Here is a 19,662-nt window from a genome sequence, read left to right as displayed (position 1 = left end):
CCTTCCTCATTATCTTATAGTTTTGGAGATCAGAAGTCTAAAATGAGTCTACTAGGCTAGGATAAGGTGTTGGCAGGGCTGCATTTCTTCTGGAGGCTCTACGGGAGAATGTTTACTTGCCTTTCCCAGCTTCTCAAAGTCAGTGATGGTGAGTTGAGTTGTTATCTCACTCTGACTTCTTCAGTAGTCAGATGTCCTTTTGCTCTCTCTCACTTTTGAGTACCCTAATGATCACATTGGGTCCACTGAGGAACTCTACCCATCTGTAAAGTCCCTTTACTTGTAAGGTAACATATTTACAGATTCCAGGGATTAGGATGTGGGCATCTTTCAGCAGGGAGGTATTATTTTGCCCACCATAGGAACTAATTGATTGAAAAAGTACTGTGGGCCAGAAAACCCGCACATCCATGTGTGGGATAGGATCCACGGGATACTGTGTCTAAGAGAGCAGGCTCTAAGGTCCGACTGCCTGTGGTTAATGTGGGCTCCCTCAGTCACTTACTAGCCTAAGCTTTGTTATTCACATAAGCAAAATAAGACTAGTAATGCTGCCTGCCTTATAGGATTGTTATGAAAATAAGATAACGCATATAAAATAATTAGCACAGTATTTTATTTATTGAACACTTAATATTTATTGAGTGCTTACATATATTGAGCCATATATTTAAGTGCTCAATAAATGTTAGCTATTATTCATTTTTGGAAACCTACCTGATGTAAAATTAGGTAAATTCTTAATTAGAAAAAAATTAAAAAATCCCACTGCATTATTCTGAAGCAATTCCCCTTACCTAATTTTACATTAGGTAGTAAATTCCTCTGGCTATAGAAGTCCTTGGATGTATATTTACTGCTCTATCTGTTTCCAAGATTGCATTTGAATACACTATGTGTTTCTGTAAGAGTTCCGTCTTTTCTCATTTCCTTAAGCAGGTGCCTCTGTCTGGGAGGGCCTCAGGGTGGGACCACAAGTGATCCCACTGTAGCCTGGGTAATATGATTAGCACCTTCTCATTCAGGTTCCAGTTGCACACCCTTGCTAATCACCAGGGAGGGCTGTGAGCTGTGAGAAGCCAACCCAGGAACATGCAGCACCTTTGTGCAAACCTAACGCAGGCATTTAGGCACCAAGCCAAAGTGCCTGCCCTGGGCGCACAGATGCTTTAAACAACCACTATGATCTATAAGGAAATTAGCATTATTAAGCCCCTGAAGACTCAGTGCCTCACTCTGAGATAATCAAAGTATCTTTGTCATTGCTAAATCTAAAAACATATTTTTCACGTAAGATACCTACAATCTGTAGAAAATGCCATTGTATTATAAAGCATACTTTAACCCTTTTTCTGACTGTATCTGTACATTAAGCCTCTTTTTGATTTTCATCAAAAGTAACTTATGTACCAGTTTTTAAACATCTTTATTCACAAAATCAGTATAAAATTGGTCAGTTTGAATGTCATATATATGATAAAATAGATTTTGAAAAATATATTTACAATGAGACCATTATTTTATATAACTGAATCATCTGTGATATGCTACCTCTGCAATAACTTAATAGACCCAAGTCTACCCTATGAATGCACCAATTTTATGATTCTCTAGGAAGTTTTGAATTGGGTAGTTTCTTGGTGCTTCTTTATGTGATCCAAAGCTTAAGAGAAAATTCCTGAAAACCAGCAATTGGAACCAGACCTCTCTAGGACAGAGAGACAAGTGTGAGAAAAAGTGACATCCTGTCACTTCTTAAAGGCCCACAATTGCTATGCTTTGCAGGATATGGGGGAGAGGGAGCACCCAGTGGAAGAGGAAAGAATCATTCCCAACAATTATATTGAACATTTTTAATATTCAGGGTTCACAATATTAAGGGTTCATATTTAAAAAACAAGTTTTTGGACAGAAGCCATCCAGCTAGCCATGAAGTGAAATGTTTATGTAATATAGTCAGGGAGATGCGATGCTTACAAAACCATATACATCTTATTTGTCTTTAATTTTAAAATAATTCATTCTCTTTTGGGGTATGCAAGTGAGCAATGGAGAAAGTGGAGCATCTGCAATACCTGAAATTAAAAAAAGAAAAAGAAGAGAAAATGAAAATAATCACAGGGCAAAGATTTGAGTCAGTTTAAAAATGGGCAAGATTAGAGTGTGGATTATGGACCCCCATTAAGTGCAGAAGCAGAATATGCAATAGAGGGCACAATGGGATACCAGACTGGCTATGAGAAAGCTCAAAGGTAAAATTAGCAAAGAGGAAGCGGAAAGAATCACTCCCAACAATTATATTGAACATTTCTAAATTGTCAATATTAAGGGTTCATGTCTAAAACACAATTTTTTAGACAGAAGCTATCCAGCTAGCCATGAAGTGAATGTAGTATGTTGTTAATTCTTCTAGCTTGCAAAGTAAACTACTTACCTGCTGGTGCTAAGGATTTCAATGCATCCAGAAGATTCGGACTAGAGAACTTTACTAGGCACCGGAGGGGTTCTTTTCTTTCAGCCAAGATGCCTCTATTTAAGTCACTTTTGAATTTCGTTTCAAGCTGTCAACAAGTATATTTATAAATGACTATTAAATACTTTGGTTGGAATGGCAAAATATAACAGAATTGGATTACTCATTAATTATAATCATCAAGAAATATAGGGATTAATGAGTGGGGGAAGCATAAATTTGCTAACTGCAAATGTAGAGGGCAGCCAGCAGGTCAAAGGATAGCACACACGAAATGACAAGTGTGCACAGTGCTCGACAAACAGGAGACCTTGATGTCAGTTCCACCCACAGGTGCCCTTTTTTGAATTCTTAATGGAAAATTAGCACTATCTTTTGTAACCTATTTCAATATAAAAATGTCATGTCTTTTGAATCACTACCAGGGTTTCTTTTTTACTTCTCATTACAGAAGACTTAAAAAAACATATAAAAGTAAGGAGCACAGCATAACAAGTCCCATGTGCACATCGCCCAGCTGAAACTGATCAACTAATGGTCAGTATTTTTCCATTTACTACCCCATCTCCCATTCCCTACAACCCACCCCCACTGGATTATTCGGAAGCAAAGCCAGAGACACCATAGTATTCCATCTGTAAAGATTTCAGTATGTATCCGAACATCTAAAAAGGGCCCCTTTTCACTCCCATAACATTACCACACATAAAAAAATTAATAATATCACCAAATATCCAAGGATTACTACTTGGAAAGATGAAAAGAAAAGGCAAATTCAAAATCTCCAACGTTCTTCTTTACTAATAGAGGAACTTACTACATATGATAGGGAAGTCTATTTTAACTCATCAATTATACAAAATTAAGGCGGCAAATGAATAAAAAACAGTTTCTTGAACCATTTTCACTTAAAGGTTTTGTTCTTTTAAAAAATATTGATACCTGTAGACAGTTTACAGCCAAGCCCTACCTTGTACTGTGCGAATTCCAGTCTTGGCTGGGGACAGTCTCCGAAGCATTCCTGAGTTGCTCTTTGGATTCTGTCTTTTTCTATTCTGTTTTCATGAATAATCCTCGAGTCCACTACAGGTGGGAGATTTCAAATACAGCAGCTGTTAGGAGTCTACTTCATCCTTCAAGTATCCTCCCTTCAATCCTAACCTTTCGACTTGCTTGTGTAATTTAAAGATAATGTTTACTGTTTCTTCTCTTGATTGTAATAATTTACTGTGGGAAAATTGGAAAGTGTGTGCTGATAAAAAAGAAAATAAAAACCACCCATAATTCTACCACACAGAAATAAGTACTGTTAACATTTTAATATATTCCTGTCTAGCCCCTTTTTCAGTGAATAAAAAGAAGTGTATTTTTTAAACTGGGATTATAAAATACACACAATTTTCTATCTTGCTTTATTTAATATGAAATCAACGGCAGTTCCTATGCCATCGGAAAGTTATAAAAGTGTTTCAGAATGGCTATACCACTTCACTTCACTGCCAACTCATCCCTAAGAGATAGGAAAATTTTCATTTTTAAGAGTGTACTTCCAAATTTCAGTTTTTATTTTAAAACACACATACTATTTATATCTAGCCCAAGGCTTCTTTCTTGTAGAGGTGTAGTAGCGTTGTGAGTTTCAAAAGTCTATGGAAAAGAAGAAAAAAAGTGAATGTTTTCCTGATTTTTACACCTGAAAATGCAGCTATTAATTGGTTTTAGTACATAAAAGTATGTCTAATTTTATCTTTATTTTTTCCAACAAGAAGAGACTGAGGCTGTGTCCAGGCTGAGTTGAGCATTTCTCCTAGAGCAGGATATTGGCAGAGACTGCTGGGGCCAGCAACATGGCTGTTTTACCTGAGGAGCTCTGTACTTTGTTATTATAAATGGATCTGGAAAAAATATATAATGAGTGCAAAAGCTAGAGAAATCAAGGGAGAATTTGCAGTGTCATGTTTCAGCTTTATGCTATATCTTTATAACCTTAAAGAACGCACTGAGATTCCTTTTGGAAAAATATCTTTCCCTATTGGAAGTCTGAATTTCTCAAATCCCTTCTCTGACTTTCCCCCACTAAAGCCACTGTTTTTATAGTATTTGACAATGTGTATTTTCCTAGGAATGCAACAGTCAGTGCAAAACAGTTAATATCAATTTGATGGGAGGGTGATGGGTAAGAGGGGAGGGGCCTGCTATGGGAGAAAAATCATTATATAACTTCTTAAAGTTAGATTTTTGTCCCTTAGAGTAGCCCACAGAGCTATCACTTCTTTCTTTTTAGAACAGATGAAATACATAAGTATAGGGTGGGCAAAAGTAGGTTTTCAATTGAGTACACAAAACACGGAGTTTATTCTTGTATTATTATTGTATTATTTTCCATACAGATAAAGATGGTACTTGTTTTCCAAGTAAACCTACTTTTGCCCCACCCTGTATAATAATATATCTAAGAGCTCAAAGCTATACACAGAGCACTGACAATCATCCTATAGGAGTCTGACCATATGAGCACACAGATGCCATGCAGAGGAGCAAATAACCCCGAGTCCGTGAGTAAGGCCAGCTCTGTTCTTATCATTAAAAGGAAATGATGCATTTAAAAATTTTTATAAATAAATAAATTGTGGGACTTAATAAGCCAATGCTTTTCTTTTACTTTGAACCCCTGTATCACCTGCTTGACTGATGGGACAAAAAATTAATTCTACTTGTCATTTGCATAATAGGAGAGAAGTAGAATTAATTTTTTGTAATTATCTTGAAAAGGGAATGCTAAGTTATTCTAAAGAGAAAATAAATTCTAATGGGAATAGCTGACCTGGAAACTGGGATCTATAACATAGACTCCAATGACTAATGAGCAGTAAAAAACACAATACGATTATCAAAAGATGATAGTGAGGCATTATTTTGTTTCCTTTCATGTTAACTAACTGAAAGCTTTCTCGACTTCAATAATACCTGAAGTGATCTTCTTTTGTTGGAGGTGGATTTTCCCACTTGCTCAGTGGCTTCTAACTCAGGGGTAAAGAGAAAATGGACACTTAATTTTAAATAGTCACTAACTGGCTCACCTGATTATACTGTTTAAAAACAATAGCCTTAAGAGAGTCCAGATATCGGCTTCTGAAGTCCATTTTCACAATCCGATGGTGTTTGCTAGCAATTGTCAGTGCCTGGAAGTGAAAATGAGCAAGAATATTAGGATTACTGTGTCTATTCCTACATTTATAATATTTGTTAAAGTAAAATTAGCAGTTGCAGTAAGTGAATAGTTTCCACTTAAGAGTAAAAAGAAATCCAGGAAAATGTAATCTCATGTCCTGTTACTCAGCTTAAAAAACAGAAAAAGGTTAATGGCATTAAAATTCTCATAAATACAAAGTCTTCTGTACCATTTTTAGGAATGCGATCCTATTTAAAGTTAGGAGTTTTAATAAATTAAGTTCAGATTTAGGAATAAACAATGAATACTCACATGTTACCATTTTAGAATACCAGTCATCTAATAATACTATAATGATACTGCCACACAAAAATGCAAATATGTATGCTTTAGGACAAATATTGAAGAAAAAAGTACATATTAAGTGCAGTTTATAAAAGCTTCCCATTATCTGGGGAAACAAATTAGGAGGCTAAAACAGAATTAATAATATTTACCTGGCACTAGAGAGTAGAGGTAAGTTTGCCTTAAGATACACAATGACAATAAACACTAGCTTTTGGGGTAAAGTTTAAACCAGCTGTGGCAGGGTGGACTCATCTGGCTATAAGTGGCTGAGCGACCACTATCTGTTATGGGGAAGAGATCCCAAATGTAAAGAAGCAGAGTGAAGTGCTAAAGGGAAGTAGAAGTGAGCAGCAGTAGAAATCCTTCTGCCACTTCAGTAAACAGCCAAGGAATTTAAATGACAAGCAAGTCCACCCACCAGTATCCTCTAGCTCTTAGATCCACACTCTGGAGTGCACGTTCCACTTAGCATTAGAGATGACGTAGCCAGGATGGTGGAGCTGCTCACCTACAACCAGCTCAAGTGGCAGCTCTGGAACCAACTGAGGTGCCACTGTAGTTGTGAATATTAATAGAGAGTGGAAGCAGCAGCCGCCGCCAGGTCTAGGTAGGGATGGCTTATTCTGGGGAAAGCTGCTAGGAAGCCAGAGCTGTAACAAGCAGCAAGCTCTGAATAGAGAGGCTCCTTCTTATGTTAAAGCAGTCATGTGTACAGAATGTGGGGAAAATATTACAAATGAAAATAACGTTCATTAATAGGCAAATTATGCAGTCACAAAAAAGTAGTGAGGTATATGATATGGAACTACATGGAAATGTTAAAAACACACACACCAATGATACATGCTATGCTACTATGGTTTTTATAATAAAACATCTTCTGAAAGCAAATAACAAAATTGTTAACAGTAGTTATCTTGGGTAACTGGGACTGGGAAAAAGAGTATCAAGTTTAAAAGGACTGTTGATTTAGAGACTTGTGTGTTGGTGGAATTTTTACATTAAACATGCATTACTTCTAGATTAAAAGACAATAATGAAAAGCTCCAAACCAATGCTTATGCTGCTTTCCCATTTGCAGAAGAGCCACACTTCCCTATTTTAGGAAATCAAGAATTACATGTGGCATTTTACATACAATGCTTAAACCCACATGGGCCTCTGAGAGAGGATAATAAAATATTATAGCTCTAGTAATTGGTTCCGTACCTGACCCAGAAGGGGAATACTGCTCCTCAGCCGGGAGGAAGAAACGAAGGCATATGGAGTCTGGGAATGATACACCACGTAAGTAGGTTTGTACTGGTTTGGCTTTTTATATTGTGTCCCCCAGGCAATTCGAATCCATACTGCATTCTCTTCTGCATCTCTGAAGGTGACCGAGACCTTATTAAAAAAAATATTTAAGTTTCCTTATTAAAATCTTGTGGCACCAACAACATGTGCTTTCTAAGGGTGACGGATTTCACTGTAATCTTCCAGTCTTTTCTTCTACGTTTCATTAGTGTTTTGGGAATCTTTGAGAAAATATTTTGTGGTTGTTTTGTAGACATATATATGCTTTGCAGTCTTTTGGAAGAAGAAAATTTAAAAAACCTACAATCAGGGTGATATAAAAATTTGTCAGTAATTTCCTGGGCCTGTCCTGAAAAACTGTTCCTCTCTATCTGTAAGAGTTTATGAAGTAAGGCAGCCTTACAAATGATCTATTTGTTATAAAATGGAGCCTTTTTAGCATGGAGCATAGACCCAGCATGCACTGTAAACTTAATAGTAACATTTTTACGTGTAATAGGCTTAAAAATATACTAATCTTAATGCTTTTATGCATTTAGTTGAGATGCTAAAAATTAAAGAAAAGTTATGTGGTGAGAATATAGAAAATTCTACTTGGTTTCCATTTCATGGATAAAATGTAGACGTTTCTAAATGTTTAAATATGATTACCAGTTGGTCTGGAATTCAGTAGCCTACTTTGGATTAGCTCCCTCTTAGAGCTCAGATCCTGCAAAGGAGGCATTTGAGACAGGTGTACTTGGCTGGCCCATGTCCCTTTATTTCCTCCCTCCTGTATCTTACTTCAGTAAAGCAGGTTGTAAAGTGGCTGCTGGCATTAAGAAGGCAGTCACTTTGACTCTGTCCACTCTTTATTTGCCTGCTTTTCCAAATTTCCTTGGTGCATCAGACAAGGAACCCTTCCCAGTCCCAGGCAGAGAGGTTGCACAGCTGTCTGGCCTTCACTGAGTGCGCAGCAGAGCAATTAGCCCCAACAGGGGGACCACTACTGCCTTGAATGGAAGATAGGGTCTTATTCTGAATAGCTTCTTTGTGTCACATTACCAAAGCAAAAACACCTGTAAAATCAAGACTGAATAAAGTATATAGACGGCACACTTTAACTAGAGGGGGAAAACTGGTAGCACTCAACATATTCAGGTAGTCTCTCTAGCCCAGAATGAGAGCCTTGTCTTTATTTTAAAAACATTTTTATTTTTGTTAAACCTCACCTGAGGATATTTTTTCCATTGCTTTTCAGAGAGTGGAAGGGAGGGAGGGAGGGAAAGAAGGACAGAGAGAGAGGTGGGGGGAGAGAGAGAAACACTGATGTGAGAAAGACACACTGACTTGTTGCCTTCCCCAGCCACCCAGACTGGGGGGGGAGGGGCGGGGGCGGGGAGCGAACCCGCAACCCAGGTATGTGCCCTTGACCAGAAATCGAACCCACGACCTTCTGTGCACTGGCCGATGCTCTAACCATTGAGCCATACCGGCCAGAACTAGAATGACAACCTTTTAAGTGAGGGCTGATGGAGGGGCTCAAAGAGGCCTGTGACCTCCCTGAATTGGATGCACGGTCATGTGTATATGTCTAAGTGTATGCTTTCCTGGAGAGGCACTGTATCGCTTATCAAAATTTTCAGGAGGGTCTACGATCCAAAATGGTTAACAAAAATCAATGGGCTAAGAGAAAAGGATGTCCACAGAGTCAGTATAACGCTGACCCGGCTGGCTTTCAGGTGTTCCGTCTCCCATTCTTACAGTAAGATACTCAGATACCTGAAGAGGTGGGGCCCAAATGCAGGCTCTATTATTTTCCAAAGAAACTATTGCAATAGATATCGCCTGGCAATAGTGGGATAAAGCACTTTTTACAAATGATAGCTCAGATTAATAATGCTCAAGCTTAACCAGGTAACTAATCCCACCAAGGTTCCTCAGTGGTTTGGCTAACCTGGGACCATACCCCTAAACTGTCAGTTACTGGCTACCACCCGCAAGCTACTGAACATAGTAAAAAAAGTTTAGTGTTGAGACTCAAATAAAGCTTAGAACACACAGAATTACCACATATTTAATACAGACTATCCATATTACACATGCATATACAGGCATAAAAACGAGTAAATGTGCTTTTTACAATTGAAACATTTTTTGTTTGTCTCTTCTTTGTAAGTTTTCCAAGAACTTTGTATTTTGAATAGTTTTACCTCTCTCTCTCTCTCTCTCTCTATCTCTCTCTCAGGCTCTGGACTGGATCCCTGAACCACAGGCTCCATCCATTGCCTCCCTGTGCCTTCTCACACCACCTTCTATACCCAATTAATTCAAGAGCAGAAGTTCTTAACCTAAAGTACATAGTTAGAATTCAGGGCATCTATGAACTTGGTGGGAGAAAAAAATGACATTTTTATTTGCACGAATTTCAACTGAAATTTATCATCTCCTTCAACTGTGAAGGTAGGAAACAAAAGAATTTTAGGATCGGTTACTTTGTTGTTCACAGAAATTCCAAATATTTTTTATCACATTACAATTGTTGCAGATACCTCAAAAATAGTATTTACACCCATTACTACCTTGAAACTAGTTGTTTGTAGACCCACCATGAGATTATTTATGTTAAAAAAGAAGCACATGCATTACTATATCACAATTTAGAATTTTAATACATTAATAACTGTATGTTAATTTAATGTAATTGGTTTCCCTTGTAATTCTACGTATTTTATTTTATAGCATTTAAAAACACTCTTCCCAGAAATGGCCCATAAGCTTCACTAATGGCGAAAGGGGTCCTTGGCACAAAAAGGGTTAAGATGCCTGTCCTAGAGCAGCAGGTGAGTCACTCTTCAATCCTAAGTACCAGGAGATGCTACTTGGCATGACATCACCATCATCAGCCTTTGGGAAAGTGGGGTTATCCAGTCGCTGGTTAAGTTAGGAGGAGGAAATTAAAGACAAGCTGGGAATCCTCAGTCAATTGACAAAAGGGATTACCCTTTCGAAAGGTCTTTTTGGGGAGGTCTTTGAAGGGATAAATAACACCCCTCTTCTCTATCCTTCTGGAACAACTAAGAAATAAGGCAAAAGAGTTGGCAGGTGGAGGCAAACATATAACTTGTATTACAAAGAAACTACTGATATGCTCATATCTGCAGGCAAGTGGCCCTCTGGACAATAAAACCCAGAGTGAGCCAGAGTTGCCCATGTGGCGATCGGCAGAATCACTCTGGGTGACCTCCCTCACAGGGGCAGAGCCAGTCCTGGAGCAAGAGACCAGAATAGGTGTCCCTTGCAAGCAGCTGCTCTCACTCAGGTTAAGTCAGTGCTCTGCTGGAAAAAGGTGAAGGGGTGGTGGTGAAGGGACTTCTTCTGAGACCTGAGGGACACGTCAGGAGCAAGAAATATTTCCCCCAAAGAGTTTTATGCTTAAGGATGAGCATGGACAATGGATGTACTTTTCTGAGATTTAGGCATGTTTATAAGCGGTAGAGCAGGCATCAGTAGATGAAGAGGTTGAGAATGTGAAAGAATAGAGAAAAACCAAGCATGCAGGCCCTATGAGGATGTAGGAGGTGGATTCAAAGTACACATAGAAAGGTCATTATAAGAAAGGAGAAAATATGTTCAGTGACAACTGGATATGTAGAAAGAATGACAAGTTACAAAAGATGAGGTAAAGAGATGGAAAGACAGATTAAGGAATTTGTGTATGAAAAAAAAGGGACACTGCCTGGCCAGTGTGGCTCAAAAGTTGAGCATCGACCTATGATCCAGGAGATGGTTCGATGGATCAGGCCAGGAGGTTCGATTCCTGGTCAGGGCACATGCCCGGGTTGTGGGCTTGATCCACAGTGGGGGCGTGCAGGAGGCAGCCGATCAATGACTCTCTCATCATTGATGTTTCTATCTCTCTCTCCTCCTTTCCTCTCTCTGAAATCAATAAAGACGTATATATGTGTGTGTATACACACACATATATTTTTTTTAAAGATAGTAAGGTGTTGCTTGTGGAAATGGAATGGCAGTAAAATTCTGTGGATGCTCTCAAGCTACACTGACCCATACAAGAGCCAATAGGCACCCATGGCTATTTAACTAAAATAAGATCAATATTTTAGTTCTTCAGTCACACTAGCCACATTTCAAGTGCTCAGCAGCCAATGTGGCTATTAGCTAATATACTGGACAGTGCCAATAAAGGACATTTCCATCATCACAGAGTTTTATTGGATGGGGCTGCTCTTGAGAAAGAAGCATTTGCCCTTGAAGTGAGAAGTGAGGGAAAAGGAAAGTTTTCATAATAAAAAGTTTGTCTTTGTTATGGACTAGAATAGTATGGAATATTACTAATTGAAATTCTTAAAAATAAAAAAAAGTACTAGCAAATTTTAAGTGCACAGATTCCATGAAATTGAATGTCATGGACATTCAGAAAGATTTTATTCTTACATTTTTTAATGCTCTCTGAAGAATTTTCTTAAATGAACTTTTGAATTGTTTCATATCAAAAAGGTCAATGTCTTCACCTGTAAAAGTGAAAAGAAAAATAAAGAAAAATTAAGGGAGCTACAATGTCTTTAATAAGTACACTTGCAAAGACCCTGAGGTGAGCATTTTGCATAACCTCAAAAAGCAATAATGACCTAATCACACAAATGCTGCTGGTACTGACACAGCATCACCAAGTATATATTTCATTTTCCGGTAAATGAGTAATAATCACCTCATTTTGAAAGGAAACAGATTTCAGAGGAACATACTGCTATTCATTTTTAAATTGCCAAAATATCAAATATAAATGTTCACTTTTAAAAGGGAAAATGTTACCTGGTTCTTTAGTCATCTGAAAAACATCCCAAACTTTCTGGTGTCGATGAAATTGAGTATCTGAGAGAGGGAGGAAGAACTTCTTACTATTACATCATAGAACTTTTAAGTAATGTGCTTATGAATACATATTTTTAACAACATGAAGGTGGAGAAAATAATAGTAATTTACAAGTTCGGTTATACATTTTTATTCAAATATAAATTTTACATGTATTAAATATACTCCAGACAAATAAAACACATCATAAAGAATTACTCAGTCTAGCAGAGCTTTAGCATTTACTCTTAAGTCAGATCATTTATTCTGTTTCCACACAGAATGCCGCATTTGTTGAGTATAACAGGAATAACATGCTCCCCGTAACTGGCGTGTGCACTGGCTGGCTGTTCCTTTGTCTGGACCATTCTTCTCCTAGCTTGTTGCACAACTCATTCCCACACCTCATCTAGTCTCTACTAAAATGCCACCTATGAAGTGGACTACCCTGACCACCCTACCTAAACTGATTCCCCATCCTGCCCTGCTTTAGTTTCCTTCATAGCAGTTACCACTATCTGACATCACATCATATATTTAGATGGTCATCTGTATACTGCTTGTGTAGAATCCTGTGGAATATAGGACTTTGTCTTGTTCACTGTTGTATTCCCAGTGTCTAGACACTGGCTGGCATGAAATCAGCACTACGTATATATTTGAATGAACAAATGTACGATATAGAAGACACCCTTCAGAAGTTACAAACTTAAGAGTGTCTCAGAGTACCCTTTGGGACAGTATGGATGGATCTGGAAAATGTTATGCTAAGCAAAATAAGCCAGCAGAGAAAGACAAATATCACATGATCTCACTTTTATGTGGAATCTAAAGAACATAATAAACTGATGAACAAAATATATTCAGCGACATGGAAGCATGGATCAGACTGCTGAATCTCAGAGGGAAGGTGGGGGTGGGAGGGTGGGTGGGGAGAGATTAACCAAAGAATCTATATGCATATATGCATAACCCAAGGACACAGACAATGGTGTGGTGAGGGACTGGGGAGGGGAGGAGGGTCAATGGGGAAAAAAGGGGACATCTGTAATATTTTGAACAATTAAAAAAATAAAATAAAATAAAGGAGTGTCTTGGAGTAAAAATGGACCTAGGAAGTTATTAAATTCAATCCCACCACATTATCAGCCAGGATTTACTGTCCCTGCACTGACCTCTGTCTGCATCCCTGTGTCTCTGCACCTAGGACGACCCCATAAAAAGGGGCTGCTGGCTCCAACACTCAAGGGCATCAACTTGCTGTGTTTGTTGTACTGTCTTGTCGTTCCTATAGTTTAGGGTCTTCTTTTTTCTTTATTTGGTACTGTGGTGGCCCCATCTCTCCCTCTCACCTCATTTACGGCAATGGCCTGACAATTCTTGATTCCCTAAATTTTGTCTAAAACAGGTGTAATCTGGCACAACGTGATGCCTGCCCAAGAGACAGCATCTGATGGGTTTTTGTTCTTTTCTGGTATTCTCTTCTTGGTTCTGTGTTTCAGAGTTGAATGGCCTGCTAACTGATCTCTGAATAAGGTTGTTATATTAATAATAGAAATTAAAATTTTTGGTTGTTAATGATTCCATTAAACAATCACACAAAGTTCATGATGATAAGTGGTAAAACTTAAATACACATGAAGACATTTCCTCAAATAGAACACGTCCTAGACTAATCCATGATCTTTGTGACAAATTTGGTCTACCTCTAGTGTTTCCTATCTTAGCAAGGGGCTATACTTTCTTTCTAGTTGCACCTATAGACTCTGCAGCCATGTGTGCTCCTCCCACTCAGTCCCCCTACACCACACCATGTGCAAAGTCCAGTCAGTTTTAATCCTTACATTCCTTACAAGGTGCACTATAACAAGAACAAATTTTCAGAAATATATTTTCAATTGTTAATAATATAAAGCCTAACAGATATTCACTATGTGCTTATTATATGCCAGTTACTGTGCTAAGAGCCTTTCAAGCATTATCTTATTTAACCCTCACAATGATCCTGTGCTATACTGTAATATTATTATACTAATAGGTGCTATTATTATTTCCATTTTACTTAGTAGAAGTCTGAGGCCTAGAAAGGTAATGTGATTTGACAAAGGGCACAAGACTGGCAAGTGAGAGATTTCACATACCAGGTCAACTTGACTCTAGAATCTAAGCCCGTACATACAAAATTGCCTCCCTGATGAAACTGGATTGATTAAATGTAAATACAAGTCACCAGAACTTACAAATGATGTCTAAAACGGCAGCGTCACTGACACTCGCATGCTTCTCCTGAAAGAGAGGTAAAATATTCAGTATGCATGGCTGTAGGTTTGATTCTACCCCATTTACAGCATGTTTTAGAATTGCTTGGAACAGAGTAAGAGTACCTTCTCAATATCTTACTGACAACCTGTCTCTGATCTATGCTCTCCCATTGAGGAATAAATATGTCTTCTGATTAATGTTTAGTATAGGTACTCACAATTGTTCTCCCACAATCTACTCCTCATTTATCACTTTCAATTTTTTGTTTTGTCCTTCTGGACTTCCTCTATAACAGGGTTTCTTAACTAGGCACTACTAACATTTTGAGTTAGATAATCCCATGTTTGGAGAGTTCTCGTAGGATGTTAAGGAGCATTCCTGGCCTCTATCCACTGGAAGCCAGTAGCACCCCACTCCCAGTTTTGACAACCAAAAATGTCTCCAGACAGTGTGTCCTCCAGAAGACAAAATCATCCCAGCTGAGAACCACTGTTCTATACATACACATTTATATGCATGCATAGCACATGGTTTCTTTCAGTGTGTACACAAAGATCCAGTTTATTCTTCTTTTTCTTTTTTTAATATATCTGTATTGATTTCAGAGAGAGGAAGGGAGTGGGAGAGAGAGATAGAAACATCAATAACGACAGTCACTAATGGGCTGCCGCCTGCACGCCCCCTACTGGGATTGAGCCCAAAGCTCACGCATGTGGGAATAGAACCATGATCTCCTGGATCATAGATAGATGCTCAACTGCTGAGCCACAACAGCCAGGCTCTAGGTTATTCTTTTTAATGGCTGAAGAATATTTTATGTGGATGTATCATTATTTAGCTGATCTTCTATGTATAGTTGTCTGCAATTTTTTTTTAAACAATACTAGTGAACATTTTTATTTATATATCAGTATTTACATGTTTATAACTATATATATGTAAATGTTTAATAATTATATTTACATATCTATCTTTATTTTTTATGGTCTTTCCACATAAATTTCCAGAAGTAGAATTATTGGGCCATAAAGTATATTTATTTAAAAGTGAATAAAGGGCCCTAGCTGGTTTTGCTCAGTGGTGAGAGCGTTGGCCTGCGGACTGAAGGGTCTTGGGTTAGATTCCGGCCAAGGGCACATACCTTGGTTGTAGGCTCAATTCCCAGCCTGCTGAGGTGCGTGCGGGAGGCAACCAATTGATGTGTCTCTCTCACATCGGTGTCTCTCTCGCTCTCTCCCCCTTCCACTCTCTCTGAAAAGCAATGAAAAAAATATCCTTCAGTGAGGATTAAAACAAGTAATTATAATAGATTAAAAAAATTTAAAAAGATAAAAAAAAGTGACTTAAGGGCCCTGGCTGATGTGGCTCACTTGGTCAGGTGTCATCCTGTGCACTAAAAGGTATGGGTTGGATTCCCAGATGGGGCACATGCCTGAGTTTTGGGGCTTCCAGTAGGGGGCATATAGGAGACAGCCGCCAATCAATGTCATGCTCTCATATCAATGATCCTCTCTCTCTCTTTCCCCCTCTCCCTCTCCCTTCTTCTCTCTCTAAAAGTCAAAATCAATAAACTGTTCTTTAAAAAAAAGTGAACAAGGGAATGGGAGTTCTTTGTAGTAGCAACTTTCCTGAAAGTCTGAAATCATTTTAAAACAAAAAGCAAACAATAAACACATGTGAAAGAGTGTCTCTTTCTGCACAACTTGACCAATACATCTGAGTATTATCTTTTCATCTTTGACAATCTGACAGGTAAAAAAAGAATACTGCTCATTACTTTAACTTGTATTGGTTATCTTTTCTTTTTTCTCCCCCATGGTATTCACTTTTTTTCTTAGTGATTTGTAAGCAGTTTTGTTAAGTTGAAAAACCAATTAAAAATTAGTGTCTTCTCCATTATAGTAGTACATAGCCTCATCACTTCATACCTTAGCAGCTGCCTTAAGTCTCTTTTGGACTAAGGAAAGAAAGAAAAAACCAAAGTGGGTAGCATGATGTTCAGGGTTAATCTTTTTTAAAAAAATATGTATCTTTATTGATTTCAGAGAGAGGAAGGGGGGGAGAGAGAGATAGAAACATCAATGATGAGTCATTGATTGGCCGCCTCCTGCACCACCCCTACCAGGGACTGAGCCCGCAACCCGGGCAGGTGCCCTGACCGGGAATCGAACCTCGATCTCTTGGATCATAGGCTGATGCTCAACCGCTGAGCCACACCAGCTGGGCCAGGGTTAATCATTTTGAACATTATTACCTCACAAAGCAGAACCAAGTCATGAACAACAGATTCCTTTCTCTTCCGGAAGTTTATAGTCTGCAGTTGATCTTCAGATAAAAAATCCCAGGCTTTTAGGATTGTCATCATTTCATTCACTGGGATTTTCAAGATGGTCCTCTTGATAAACTCAGCAACAACTTCATCCATTTCTTTGGCACTTTAATAAAACAAAAACAGCACAACAAAATATTACCAAGCACAGCTCTAGCTGGTGTGGCTAAGTGGTTAGGGTGTTGGCCCAAGGATGGACAGGTCGTGGGTTTGAGTCCGGCTCAAGGGCACATACTTAGATTGCAGTTGACTCCCTGTCCTCCTTGGCGCTCGTGCAGGAAGCAACTGGTTGATGTGTGTCTCTCTCACATCGATGTTTCTCTCTCTCTTCCCCTCCCTCCCTTTCACTCTCAGTAAATCAGTGGAAAAATATCCTCAGGTGAGGAATAAAAAATAAAAAAAAAATCAACCAAGCACAGAAGTTTAACTTAACAGTGAATTTTTTCCAGCATCATATTTTTAGCTGGGATTTTGATTTGTAGGTCAAACACCCAAATGGGGAATACTAATGGGGGCAATGAGAAGGCAGAGGAAAGCTCAAGAATTCTGCCTTGAACATGTAAATTTTAAGGTTAATTGTAACCTTAAAGTGGAGAAACTGAATAAACAGCTGGATTTATGAGCTTACAAGACACAGTAAAAGCTGGAGGTAGAGAGGATTGCAGTTTCTCCTTTAATGCACTGCCAATTAACATAAAACTATTACTTCACTTTTCCTGCCCCATGCCTGAAGGCGAGATGCTTCAACTGCCCAAAAGGTCTTGAGCCCCAAATCTGGTGTAGTTCCCTCAGCAACAGACAGGGTAATGATCTTCCAGACATAACTTAGTGGCTCTCTTAGAGCTGTGGCATAGGGAAGGGGATTCTGAGCCCTATTATTACCTTCTTCAGAGCAGAAACTGTAGGCCAAGGGTGACAGCTGATCTCAACTCTGTTACCTCATTTGGGGAACACTAATGGGTATCTCTCTCTCAAAATACAGAACATAAAAAGGCAAGCAAGCATGATTTCTAAACAAAGATATCCTCAGACTTTAGATTCCTTTAACAGCCTATCTTCTAGGAAAGAGTGTACAGACCTTGGTGCTTGTGTTTAAACAAGAGGCAAAGTCAGTCTGTCAGTCTCATCTGCTGCCACTATAACTACAGGATTTCCAAAGACAAACAGAGGAGTATCCAAGAATCCTGTGATTTATTTCTACCATTTAAGTGTTTGTTGAACACTGCATATAATTTATTACCACTGACTACTTCCAAAAGGATATGGATGTTGACAGTATTTTAAAAAGATACTGAAAACAACAGTTAAAATAAAAATAAACAGGAACTATTACGAGTTATTTAGAAAGAGAAAAATAACTGAGTTAAGAACATGAGAAAAGAATCAGTCTCATGAAAATTTGGCCTGATTTGTTTCCTTGTCCAGATACAGAAGCAAACTGCCTTAACATCAAGACTAAAATCCTGACACCATGGTCTGCGAGGCCTTGCATTGTTTGATATCTTGCCTCGGTCCCCATCATCTACCACTATCTCCTTGGCTTTCTGAGCTCCAGCTACCTTGGCCTTCTAGTTCCTCTAAAACAAAATGATTCTTCTAGCAAGGTCTATTGCATCTGCAATGACCCCTGCCTAGAAGATTCTTCCTGCACATACTCACATGGGCAACTCTTGTATTTCTGGTCTCAGTTTAGACGTTTCTCAGGGAGGCTTATTCTGACCATCCAATCTAGAGTTATTTACCCACCTTCCACTGCTTGTCTTTACAGAACTATCTCAAATTATCTTGCTTATTGATTACTGTGTTGCTTAACAATATTTTATTGAGCTCCACGAGGGTAGAAACTGTGTTCATCTTATTCATGGTTATATCTCTAGATGACAAATACTTGTGGAATGAAGTATTATTTTCCCTAAGCGGTGTGCCTGAGGAGATGGGTAACCTGGGAAGGATTAGGGTCCAACTAAATCAGTGAAACATCAAAAACAATGGAGGAGGGGGAGGGCCTTGCTAAAATGCAGATTCCTACGCCCTATCTATTTAAACTGGGGATGTGGGGTCACCAAGTAGGGCTTAAGATTCTGCATTTTAGAGGGCCTCAGAAGATTCTAAATTTCGGGTAAAGTCTGTGGAATGCCATTCTAAAGAATTTTAGTAGAAAGAGCGCACTCAATCTCACCAACAAAGCTGGAAAATTCTTGAGTAAACTCTGATTCCCTGTGAGGATCTAATTTTATTTCCTAGCATTTTAGCACCTCAGTGCCTGGGTTACAGAAGGTGCTCAAGATATATTTGTTGAATGAACGCGTGACAAAAAGAACAGTCCATTCAAGTAACTTTCCTGTAGAGCTACACCGTTGAAGAGCTGCAACAAGGAGCATAAGAAGTAACGCGAGAGGCTGCATGAATGAAAAAAGACAGAAGCTAAGTTTAACTGAAAAACCAAAACGCCCAACTCCGGGTAAAGCGGCAACGCAAGGCTGGGAAAGTGGAGTAGCCCGTCACGTGACAATTCGGGGGCGGCTCTGCGCAGACGCCAGCTCCTGCAGGCCCCGCCCCAACGCGGGCGGATGTGAGGTCACGACCAGGCGCCACTGCCCTCTCCTAAGCCTCAACCTAGTCACTGCCCCGCCGCCCCTGGCCGAGACCCAGCGTCAATCCCGAACCAGTAGGACGTATGGCAGTCACGAAAAAGTCGCCCCAGAGCCTTGGGATGCGGGTTCCTCAAGGCTCCCGCCGCCCTCCGGGTCCCGATTCCACGCCCTTAGGGGCTCCCTTACCTTCCACATCGCCAGCGCCTCACTCCTCAGCCGCGGTTCCCGCCCGCTGCGCCTTCAAAGCCACCAATTGCAGTTCCCACCGCCCTTGAGCCCCGCCCACGGGGGGGGGCCCAAACTTTGGACTGTACCTCTAGCGCAGGGGGGGCC

General features: G+C 39.3%; 1 protein-coding gene across 1 annotated transcript; it reads right to left on the bottom strand.

Moving 5' to 3' along the window:
- Positions 1–1,838: 1,838 nt before the first annotated feature.
- On the bottom strand, positions 1,839–19,609 carry CENPN (centromere protein N). The gene is made up of 11 exons (XM_081118408.1): positions 19,516–19,609; positions 16,661–16,841; positions 14,385–14,430; positions 12,105–12,164; positions 11,727–11,803; positions 7,203–7,379; positions 5,554–5,655; positions 4,057–4,120; positions 3,444–3,556; positions 2,435–2,561; positions 1,839–2,075 (listed from the first exon to the last, which is right to left on the bottom strand). Exons 2-11 carry the CDS (start codon positions 16,829–16,831, stop codon positions 1,993–1,995), a joined length of 1,020 nt encoding a protein of 339 aa, XP_080974534.1. The 5' UTR covers positions 16,832–16,841; positions 19,516–19,609; the 3' UTR covers positions 1,839–1,992.
- Positions 19,610–19,662: the final 53 nt, after the last annotated feature.

This window comes from Miniopterus schreibersii (assembly GCF_964146895.1).
Source record: "Miniopterus schreibersii genome assembly, chromosome: 18".
NCBI classification, from domain to species: domain Eukaryota; kingdom Metazoa; phylum Chordata; class Mammalia; order Chiroptera; family Miniopteridae; genus Miniopterus; species Miniopterus schreibersii.
This window is presented reverse-complemented; position numbering and strand designations above follow the sequence as displayed.

Bases quoted from the DNA above. Each gene is read 5' to 3' on its own strand.
- CENPN (XM_081118408.1), bottom strand. From the start codon at position 16,831: ATGGATGAAGTTGTTGCTGAGTTTATCAAGAGGACCATCTTGAAAATC. The intron at 7,380-11,726 runs GTAAGAATAAAA...TTTTTTAATAAG, and splicing joins TTCAGAGAGCATTAAAAAAT to GTCTCGGTCACCTTCAGAGA. The intron at 2,562-3,443 runs GTAGGGCTTGGC...ACTTGTTGACAG, and splicing joins TGGAATTCGCACAGTACAAG to CTTGAAACGAAATTCAAAAG.